Source organism: Physeter macrocephalus, chromosome 7 (assembly GCF_002837175.3).
Source record: "Physeter macrocephalus isolate SW-GA chromosome 7, ASM283717v5, whole genome shotgun sequence".
In the NCBI taxonomy this organism is placed as follows: domain Eukaryota; kingdom Metazoa; phylum Chordata; class Mammalia; order Artiodactyla; family Physeteridae; genus Physeter; species Physeter macrocephalus.
The window spans coordinates 150671475-150683340 of NC_041220.1; the positions used below are offsets into that span (position 1 = coordinate 150671475).

The window sequence follows — 11866 nt, forward strand, 5'->3', positions numbered from 1 at the left end:
TCCCAGGGAGTGCGTGCTCAGGGGGACACGGAAGCAAGGCCCTTCCCCTAGCGGCTGTGTGACTCGGTTCGGGGGCGAGGAGACAGGCACAGCTGTGACATTTATAGGCAAATCCTTTGTACAGCATGCAATCATCACCACTTTCTAGCTCGCCTGTCCAGGAACTTTAACAAAATACACCTTCGTAATCCATGAGCCGCTTCTGGTATTTAAAAACAGAAACGAAGTATTTTTCATCGTGGTAACTATCATAAAGTTTCCTATCTTGTGCGTTTTTAAGTGCGCGGCCAGTGGCACTCAGGAGCTTCAACCTTGTGGTGCAGTGGTCACCGCCAGCCAACTGGAGGACTCTCTCACCTCCCCAGACGGAAACCGTCCCCACTGAACACCGCTTCCCCCCCGCCCCGCCCCACCCTGCCCCGGTAACCTCCACGCCACCTTCTGTCTCTGTGACTCTGACCACTGCAGCTAACTCCTGTCACTGAAATCACACTGTATCTGTCTCTTCTGTCTGGCTTCTTTCCCTGAGCACAATGTCCTTAAGGTTCACCCGTGTTGTAGCCTGTGTCAGAATTTCCTTCCTTCTTAAGGCTGAACAATATTCCACTGTAGGAATATAAGACACACTATCTATCCAGTCATCCATCAGCGGACACTTGGGTAGCTTCAACTTTTCGGCTATTATGAGTAGTTGCTTTCCATTCTTTAAAAAATACAATTTCTTTTATTTCTTGAAAAGCAAAGCCGCAACTGAAATATTTTGTCCGTTGTGCACCGCCTCCCCGAAATAATGCCAGGAGTAGATCTTCCAAGATTGAAAATGACTAGACTAATATACAGCTGACCACTGAACGAGAGGGGTTTGAACCGCGCGGGTCCACGTACAGGTGGATGCGTTTCAACAGTAAACACGACAGTGCTACACGGTCCGTGGTGGGTTGACTCGGCAGGTGAGGAGGAAGTGCAGACACGGAGGGCCGACCATAAATTACAGGTGTTGTTCAAGGTTCAACCGTACCCATGCTGTCTGTGCACGCACTGCGTGCCCACCACTGGGTGGGTCGGCCACAGGGAAGCTGTGGGATGCGGGGCGAGCCAGGCAGCCCCCTGGAACCTGGCCGTGTTCACTGGGACGACAGGTCACTCCTCCCCCGACACAGGTGCCCACCCACCCCCCGAGTCCGCACCTGTGCGGTCAGCACCCGCTCCTCAGACACCCAGAGCCTGTCCAGGCGGCTGGAAGCCACTCTCCTCAGCTGCCGACGCCCGTGACTGAACCATCACGGCCATCTAGCCACCCATTTTCTCTCCACTGAATTGAGGGATCTTTCAGTAAGGACTTCTTTTATCCATGATCTTTTCCTCCCAAGTATTTAAAAATCCGCAGGGGAACCGCCACACGTTGAAAAACAAACTGCAGCTCCTTCATTTGAGAAAAACCTTTACGCCCACAGTTAAGTAACAGCTAGAATCGCAGGAAGACATGTATCTTGTGGCTTAGTTTCGGATGTCTCTGTCATAATTTAGTCAGTAATGATTCAGGCACCTGGCAGTCTTTGAATGCCAGGATATTTAAACCAGGAAAAAGGAGTAACGTCCAAGCACGTCATCAAATAAGTCAGACTCTACAAGACAAGGGGAATCAGAATTGTCAAGGTCTGTTACCGGCATTACTGACCAGCAAATGATTTTGAAGGAGCGCGGCATCACGACTGCGGTTTGTTACCACGTCCATACTCAATACCGTCCTTTCACTGCTGCTGTGACTGATTTCAGGATGAGAAAAGCTACGCGTAACCTGAGACTCACATCTTCTCTCAGTATGCGCTGTCTGCTGGATTCTTTTTACGTGTGCAATTCTACAGCTTTGGTGCTTAAGTAATAATGACTCTTGAAACTTCAGTTCCAGTCCTGGTTTCTCAGGTGAATGTTAATTTTTGCCCGTACCACGTCACACTGTCACCTCACATGGGACTGTGGTCCGCTCAGACCTTCTGACTCCACCTTAGGTCAAGCCCTCATAGTCTGGTCCTCCTCCCGGCTAACTCTCCCCTGCCATCGTCATCATGTGCCATAAACCCAGAGGAACTCCCCCCCTCCCGCCATAGGTTTCCCTCTGGCACATCATCTCTTCAAAACTCCCACTGGTTCTAGAAGCAGCAGACAGCTTAGCTCAAGACTAAAGACCTAGTCGAGCAGAAGTCCTTGCCCATTTCTCAAGCACATCAGCAGTAAGAGGCTTAGCTTTGAGCCGCCTCTATCTCACGTGCTCTCCGCAGTTTCCCCGAAGTTCAAGCCCCCGTCCCCACCACAAAGCTGCCACTGCTCCGAGAATATTCTGCTTTATTTTCCTCCACTCCCCTTCCACCACTCTTTTCTGAATTTCTCTTTTTGGTGTAAAACTATGTTACTGTAGATTTCCACTTAAATGGATATGCACGTGTCCTAAGCTGATTATACACACCTTTCTTTAATGTGCCCATGAGCAGCCACCCAGCACCAGATGCCCTTAAGGACTGAGTAAAGGAAGAGGAAAATTACAGGATGACCCTAAGGAAATGAGTGCCTTCTTGCCAGGACGGTGGACCGCACGTTCAGAAAGTGGGGCGGCAGGAGCCGATAATGTCTGCTAATAGCCATGGGGGACTAAGGGCATAAGACACATGAAGAATAAAGTAGAAGAGAGAAGCAAAAGGCAGGGGGTGCGGGGGTGGAGACAGACATAATTACCCAGGCTAAAGCAGGCTGGCAAAGAAGAAACGGGCTTGGGTAGAACTGGGACTGGGGCCCACACCACGGAGAGCAGTGTCCACTTCGCGGCTGGGCTGTAGTCTTCAGGGGCGCTCAGGGAGAAGAGCGCAGGTACCTGCTGAGCCCCAGCGAGGACCATCCTCCTGCCCAGGGAGTCCCCACGTGTGCTGCTCTCCAGCTTATGTCGGGGGGCCACACACACGGTGGACACGGCCGAGTTCCTGGTTTCCCAAGGGGACCTGAGACTGCAGAGCACAGGGAGACTTCGCTGATGGGAGAGCGGGGACTGGCCACCCCCCAGCCGCAGAGGCCTGGGCACCACAGCCTCGGCTGCCCAGGGGACCGGGGATCAGTGTGCACTTCCGCTCTTCTGCTGGATGATCTCCTGAGCAGGAGGAGGGGAGAGAGCTAACCCGAGGGAGCGCGGTGCAGCGGGGGCAGGGGTGGGCGGGGCCGGGGCGGGGGCTGGCACCCCCGAGGGGCCCGTGTGACGGGCAGCGCGTGGGCGATCACTCCTGGGCTCGGCCTTGTCCCCCTCCTGTCCACTGGCCCAGATGCCAGGCCCTGGGCTCTTCCGTGGGGAATCCCCCCATCCCAGCCCTTGAAAAAGAGCAGGAAAAGTAGAGAGCCAGGCCAACAGGAGAACCTTCTGGGGGGTTTCACACCAGAAGAGGCACCGACTTTATGAATGGCCTTCTACACCAGTTACTCGTGCTGAATTATGCCAAAATACATCATTTTATCCACCTCAAAGAATCCATGACTGAAGAAATGTGCTTCAAAATACAACGGAGGTACCAGCATCCTTCATGGGGACCCTGTTAAAAAGGTTTCCTTACGTCCCATGGCAAAAGTTTTTCTCAGGTTAGGCCACAAACATTTCAATACTTCTTGTCCAAAAGTTGTGCCACGATTCAGAAGATGTCTCTTCCCAGAAAATTAGACCTTTCTCTGACCTACACCCTATATTTCATCGCTAAGGCATGTGGTAAATGCCTACAGAACATACTGGTCAAAAGTACTTCCCTCCTAGATCATTCATGACCCACTTCAAGGAGAGGCATCCAAAGCATTCAGTCATTAGGCTGCTGATAGGAAGGGAATCAAGTCACTTATGCCTGAACTTCAAGCCCCATGGGCCAAACCTACCCTCCAAGTGGCTGGACCCAGGCAAGGACACACTATCAGGGGCTAATTTCCCGGTGCCAGGCCCAAGCGGGACACACCTACATCATAATCAGGGCCTGCTTCCCCTGGTGACTGGCCCAGGCAGACATGCCTGCATCATAATCAGGGCCTGCTACCCCTGGCAAACTGCCATGCCTTCCTTGCTAAGTACCTGCTGGGGCCACAGCTCTCACCCTGAAATGAGAGCTTCATTCTCAAAATGAAGGATATTGAATTAATAACAGACCGTCCCTACAGACAGCCTCCTTTTCTAATGGGCTCAAGACGCCTTCCACAACCTAAAATGCCCCACCAGAAAATACCTTCAGAAAGAAAAGAAATGAAAGTCAAGGGTTATGCTATCATCCACAGCTGCGTGATGGTAACAAAGCGGTAAGTGAACAAGATGAAAACCTAGACCTAGAAAGAGTGCAGCGGTGACTTTTTCTAGTTATAGTCACCACACCCTGGACTCCCCAGGAGGTCACCTTTCCGGTGGAATTCAGGTTTGGCTCAGATAAAAGAGGCGATGGGAGGAATGCAGCAGGGGTGGAAACCAGGGGGCGAAGCACGTCTTTTGGGGTAGACAACTTGATCTCTGTCCTTACTGTTTTTGTGACTAACATGTTATAATGTGCTTCCAGGTCTAGGTTTCCACACAGCCTTTCCTTTGGCTCCAGTCTGTCCTGCGTTTTCCTCCTGTTCTTCTTCCCCTTTGGGGTACGTATAATTACCAAATACTGCTTGTCATCCTAACCCACTCAGAACGTCCAGTGGCACCTCCTGACCTCGGTCCCTGGTCTTACCCAGCATGCCAGCACGATTTTACATGTCTGCTGTCTGGTGCGTTCTTGGGCTTTTCTTTATACTCTTGTCATCTTCTCATGCTTAGCTCACCTCCCAGTTATGTGTGTGCAAACGACCTCATGTTTTCAAGGAGTCACTTTAGAAACACTGATAAGTCCTTACTTTCATCTGTGAGGCTAGTAAAAGTTTAAGTATACACAAAAATTCTTAGGCTAAAAAGCCAGATTCATAACCTTGATCAATCAGTAAATAAAGAGGTCCTCTACCCCTCTTGTCTAGAAGAGGTGAAGGAGTAGCACAGAAAGAAGAGTCATCCAGGTGAGTTCTGTAGGACTAAACTGTCTTTGAAGAACTAGCTCCTGCCTCACTTCTATGGTGGAGGTGTCTGGATTCAGTTCTCTTCTGTTGCTACCTACGATTAGCACCTTACTTAACTCCTACCTAGTCACTGGGAGAGACAAATGAGGATACTACAATGATTGGATCACCAAGCAGATTTCATGATACAGACTTGTTGGCAATCCAGCCAAACAACCAGACTAGCTGGATGAGACATCATATTTTCTTGGAATTGTAGTATAACATATCTCAAGTAAATCTGAGAATATAGGACAAAAATTCTAGAAGGAAAACCACTTGAAAGGCTTGGGTGGATACGGAAGAAAAAGGATATTTACATTCCTAAAACATCACAGGCGCTTTGTATGTTAAACCATGAAAGAGACTCCAGGTCAAATATGAACTGTATAGACAAATCCTTAGCTGGATTAACTAAGCAAAGAAAAAAAAAAGAACTCATAACTACAATCAGAAATGAAAGATGGGACATTAAACCCAATGCCACAAAAATAAAAAGGATTAAAGGAGAATAATATGAAAAATTGTATGCAAACAAACTGGATAACCTAGAAGAAATAGATAAATTGCTAGAGACATACAACCTATCAAGATCAAAGCAAAAAGAAAGAGAAAGTCTGCTCAAACCTGTAACTATTAAGGAGATTAATTCAGTAATCAGAAACCCCCCAACAAAGAAAAGAGGACCAAATGGATTCACTGGAGAATTCTACCAAATTTTAAAGAATTAATACCAATACTCCTCAAACTCTTCCCCATAATTAAAGAAGACGATATACTCCCAAACTCATTCTATGAGGCCAGCATTACCTTAGTACCAAAACCAAACAAAGAAACTACAAGAAATTGATACAAATATACTCAGCAAAATACTAGCAAACTTATTTAAATAGCACATTAAAAGGATTATACATGATGACCAAGGGGGAACACAAGGATGGTTCGACATACAAAAATCAATGTGACATACCACATTAACAAAATGAAGGACAAAAACCACATGGTCATCTCAACTGATGCAGAAAGAGCATCTGACAAAACTCAGCACCCTTTCATGATATAAACACTTAAACTAAGAATAAAAGAAAACTACCTCAACATAATAAAGGCCATATATGAAAAGCCCACAGCAACATCATTACTCGATGTGAAAAGGCTGAAAGCTTTTCCTCTGGGATCAGGAACATGAAAACATGCTTTCTCTTGTCACTTTTATTCAACACAGCACTGCAAGTACTAGCCAGAGCAAATCAGGCAGGAAAAAGAAATAAAAGGCATCCACGTTGGAAAGGAAGAAGTGAAGTTATCTGTTCGCACATGACATGCTCTTATACGTAGAAAAGATTTCACACACATACAGAAAACTGTTAGAACTAATAAACAAATTCAGCAACATTGCAGGACACAAAAATCAACATGCAAAAATCAGTTGCATTTCTATACACTAACGATGAACAACCTGAAAAGAAAATTTAAACGCTTCCATTTACAACAGCATCAAGGAGAAATAAAAGTTAACCAAGAAGGTGAAAGACCTGTACACTGAAACGACAAAACACTGCTGGAAGAAACAAATAAATAAGACAAAAACAAAGAAGACACACATAAATGGAAAGACATTCCATGCTCATGGACTGGAAGATTTGATACTGTTATAATGTCCATACTTCCCAAAGCGATCTAAAGATTCAGAGCCATCCATATCAAAACTCCAACAGCAATTTTTGTAGAAATACAGAAATCCATCCTAACATTTATATGGACTCTCAATGGAACCTGAAGCGCAACAATCTTGGAAAACAAGAACAAAGTTGGACAATCTCACACTACCTGATTTCACAACACATTACAAAAGTACAGTAATCAAAACAGTGTGGTGCTAGCATAAACACAGACATATAGACCAATGGGATAGAATAGAGAGCCCAGAAAGAACTCCTCACACATATGGCCAAATGATCTTCAACAAGGCTACCAAGACCACTCAATGGGGAAAGGACGGTCTCTTCAACAAACTTGTGTTGGCGAAAGTGGATATCCACGTGCAAGGAACAAAGCTGAACTCTTACTTTATACCATACACAAAAACTAACTCAAAATGGATTAAAAACCTAAAGGTAAGAGCTAAAACTGTAAAATTCCTGAAAGAAAACATGGGGAAAAAGCATTATGACACAGGATTTTTAAAATATCTTCGATATGACAGTAAATGCACAGGCAAGAGCAGAAACAGCCAAATGGGAGCACATCAACCTTAAAAAGTTCTGTGTATCAAAGGACACAGTCAACAGAGTGAAAGGGCAACCTATGAAATGGGGGAAAATATTTGCAAATCATGTATCTGATAAGTGGTTTATATCCAGAATTTATGAAGAATTCCTAGAACTCAACAAAAAAACAAATAACCCTATTAAAAAATGGACAAAGGACTTGAACAGACATTTCTCCAAAGAAGACATACAAACGGCTAACAACACAGGGAACAATGCTCCACATCATTAATCATTAAAGAAAAGCAAAACCAAGAGATAATCACTTCACACACATTAGGACAGCTACTATCAAAAAGACCAAAAAATGACAAGCGTTGGTGAAAATGTGGAGAAACTGGAACCCTTGTGGGCCGTTGGAGGAAGAATAAAATGGTACAGCCAGTATAGAAGACAGTTATGGTGGAGCCTCAAAAGACTAAAAACAGAATTACCTTATAATCCAATAATCGCACTTCTGGGACCATACCCAAAAGAAATGAAAGCAAGGTCTTGAAGAGATATTTGTATATACATGCTCACAGCAGTGGTTTTCACAATAGCCAAGAGGTGGAAGCAACCCAGTTATCTATAGACAGATGAAGGGATAAACAAAATGTGGTCCGTACAGTGGAATATGATTCAGTGCAATATAACTCAGTCTTCAAAGGGAGAAAATCACATGCTACAACATGGATGAACCTTGAAGACATTACACTGCATTTAAAAAGCTAGTCACAAAAGGACAAATACTGTACAAGCCACCTAGAGCAGTTCAAATTCACAGAGACAGAAAGAAGACGGGTGGGTGCCGGGGGCTGGAGAGAGGGAGGAATGGGAGTTAAGATTTAATGGGGACAGAGTTTCAGCTTTGCAATGAAAAAAGTTTGAGAGATGGAGTAGTGATGGTTACACAACAACTTCAACGTTCTTAACACTACCGAACTGTACACTTAAACATGGATAAGATGGTAAATTTTCAGCTGTTTCTTGTGACATATGGATGCGTTTCCATCAATAAAGTTTGTCAGGGTTACTGGGTGTGCAAACAGCCCAGAGGCAGCTGATGAAGGGAGTGTGAATAGCGGTGCTTGTACCCGTGTGTGAGGTGTGTGTGTGCAATCCAAGAACAGTCCACATGGTTTCTGTGTGACACAGGCAGCGGTATTAGCAGGACCCTTTGACAGAAAATTCTCTAGTTCCAGGGAGTACTCAATCTGCCCCTCTGGATATGTGTACAAATATAGATAACAACACATGTTTCAAAAATGATGATGACTCATACGAATACGATATTGAATCCAAAATTACTGCTTTAACTGTAAACTTTTTCTCCCTTAGCACCAGGAATTCTAAAGACTGAGTATTCACCTCTTCTCCTAGAAGAATCTTAAAATAATACTTCATTTTTAAGCATTTTTTGTCCCTGTAATCTAGAACATTCTTGACCTTCTCACTTGTAGTAAGAACCAGCAGGCAATTCCGTTGTGATCAACCTTCAGTTAACATGCCCCAAGGGAGAAAAATCATCTTCCCTTTCAAAGGAAAACAAGTAAAGAGAGCAATAAAGGCCATACAAATAGACATATCAGAACAGAATTATGCCTTTAACTTAAAAAAAAAAAATTAAACTTCTTTGGGGGAGATTTAGGCGCTTGCTTATCATCAACATGTTAAACTTCGCATGGCTGCTGAAACCTTACTCGTGCTATCAGATTGTGAAAAGAAAAAGCCACCTAGTTTACACTTTGAGCCAATTCTGTCAGGAATGTAATCTTTACATAATACTGATGCAAACAAAATGCAAATGCTTTTGGACCTCAGGAGTCAGGGAAAGGAATGTATATGCTTTTAAGAAGCCTTTAAAAACACAAGATTGAATCGCAGCATACAACAGCAACCACCAAACTCTCTCTAGAGTCCCTCTGAACCTCACAAGGAAGAGAATCTTCCAAGAAGTTATCAAGACTAAAGGACAACCCTAGCATGCCCCGCAGGAGTCTGTGAGGGTCACTACTACGGCGAGAAACACGACGGCGAGGGTGGCAGAGGGCGGCACCTGGCATGAGCGCGGCGGTGGGGAACACGTCCTTCAGCTCCGCCTGGCTGGCATCCACCAGCTCCTCCCTGGACGTCGGGAGCTGCAGGGTGTCTACGATGATCTGGGCCGCCTCCAACGCCGTCTTGCCCATGACAAGGGACTTCACGTCCCAGCTGTACTTCTTCCCATAGCGACCGCAGACTGCCTCAAACACCACTGAGTACAGCCGTTCGGTATCTGCAGACACAGTGAAACGAAAACACAGAGGCTTTTAGGGTGCGCGCGGTGGTAATGCCAAGTCTACCTCAGAGAAGCACGTGTGTTCACAGTGCAGGTCAAGTTCAGGGCAGAAAGCTCTCTCGGGGAGACCTATGGACGTGGGGGAGACGTTCTCAGGCCAGGGGGACCAGACGATGCCCCGGGCGGCCTGCTCTCTGCTGCTCGGGAACGTTACAGGCTGGCCCAGAAAGTAAGTCTCTATTACGGTGAAACTGCCTTGTCTACGCGCACGTACGCATCTGGGCCTGAGCACGCGCTTGACGCCCTGAGCTGGTCCCCCCAAGCGTGCACCGTGACGGCAGCACGCAAGGGGCTGTGTGCGAGCCCTCCGCTGTTAGGGATGCGTTCAGTGTCCCGAGAAACTACTCCCCGGCTCCTGCCGGGCCGCGAGGACGGACACTTGTGCACGGCTCTGAGTAGGAAAACAACTCCTGTGCTTCTCGTTTGCTCTCACGGGACCAGCTCCCTCACGGCACTTGTGTCATCAGGCGTGGGGGGGGGGGCCTTCCCCCACCAAGACTTCCTGCAACGTACCTGGATGCTCACGCTCTGTGGTGAAGGGATCAGTCCCAGGAGGCCGCCACCCACTCCGTGGCTACTTCTCCCGGAAGCTGACCTGCCCTTCCCCTCCCCACCCGCTAAATGTGTCGTGCTAGGGCCTCCCGGTAGGCTGCTTCCCCGGACAGGCCCTGGACCCTCAGCCCCACGGTGGCATGCTTCAGCCTTGACAATGACCAACAACAGAAAAAGCTTTTCTTTCTCCTCTGCTTTTCAAGATGAAATCATCTACAGCTGCGTATCAAGTACGCAGAATTCATCTTCAGCGCTTTAACTCTTTGGGTCCTCACTGTTCTACCACGGGCTGGATTCTGGGGGGGACGGTATAAGACACACAACAAGCATATCTCAGATTTCCACCTTCAGAGATACTCGCCAGACTGTGTGCTTGAGCATGACCCCTGGGCTGGATAATAAATTCCGGCTTTTGTTTTCTTCTCTTCTTTTGGTACAAAAGAAGGTGGGACTTGAAGAAAAGTCTTCCCGGGCTCCTTGGTAGCAGCAGTTAGTGTTTGCATAATAACCTGGGTGGTTCTAGTTTTTCTATAACCCACGCTGCACTTAATCTCCCTAAAGAAGTCCCAGCAAAGAGGGAAGGGCTGGTCCACCCCTCCGCTGGACAATGAGGAGGGCTGTCTGTAACACATGCTCTTTTACATCCTTCTCGCCTGTGAGGGGACACAGAGGGAGGGCTCTTGGGGTGGTGAGATGGATGGACCGGCAGAGAGGCTGTACACTTTACTTTCTACACGTGAGCACTTTTCTTCTAGCGATTGAGAGAGAGAGAAAGACTGACAAAAAGACATCGTCGGCACCAAGCGAGTGAGAAACCACTGATGGGTTTGCGAAGGCTAGGGAGTGCCAGGAAAAGCAGCAGAGGCCGGATGGGGAGTTAACAAGAGGAACTGGTGCCGAAGCAAGTGGACAGGGAAAGAGAAAGGAGCATGAAAAAAGACTAATTCTGAAGACAGAAAACAGCTGTATTCTTTAAAAATGCTTCAAGCAGCATTTATTTAAAGCTGAAGCTTTTAATTTAAAAGGCAAAGAACGGTGGGATTATAAATCTGTAGGAGACTGTGCCAACAGCCACTTTTCTTCACAATTTAGATAAAATCACCCCAAACCCTCGGTGGAATAAGCGAGGATCTGAACGCACCGCCAAACTCCTCAGACCCGGCAATGAGTACACCAGCTGACAACAGCGTACAATCAATGAAAGGGACAGCGTTTTGAAAGGAAAAGGTTCTCCAGAAGCTAAACTAAAATGAAGCCGCATAAAGTAGCTGTGGGGGCTTCCGTGGTGGCGCAGTGGTTGAGAGTCCGCCTGCCGATGCAAGGGACACGGGTTCGTGCCCCGGTCCGGGAAGATCCCACAGGCCACGGAGCGGCTGGGCCCGCGAGCCATGGCCGCTGAGCCTGCGCGTCTGGAGCCTGGGCTCCGCAACGGGAGAGGCCACAGCAGAGAGGCCCGCGTACCGCAAAAAAAAAAAAAAAAAAAAAGTAGCTGTGCTCTGCGCCGTGCTTCTGGGTTATTTTTCACAGGAAACTCATGTGGTTTTCCACAGGCTACGTGCAAACAAGCTGCTTCCTTCCTCAGGCGTGTTAGGAAAATACTGCAGGTACACAAGAACCTCAGCCCTGGGTGGCGTGGGGCGGG

At 47.1% G+C, this 11866-nt stretch overlaps 1 protein-coding gene across 16 annotated transcripts in view; it reads right to left on the reverse strand.

Annotated features, from left to right (window-relative positions):
- PUDP (pseudouridine 5'-phosphatase) overlaps positions 1-11866 on the reverse strand; it is a 352814-nt gene that overhangs the window by 308612 nt on the left and 32336 nt on the right. For 5 of the 16 annotated variants that reach the window (XM_007125266.4, XM_028492508.2, XM_055086307.1 and 2 more), the window contains one exon: positions 9391-9609. In XM_007125266.4, coding sequence (XP_007125328.1) covers positions 9391-9609 — 219 coding nt within the window. Of the gene's footprint in view, positions 1-9390; positions 9610-10585; positions 11572-11866 lie in introns of those variants that run through there. The other 11 variants (XR_008617969.1, XR_008617967.1, XR_008617968.1 and 8 more) reach the window with 6 other exon arrangements.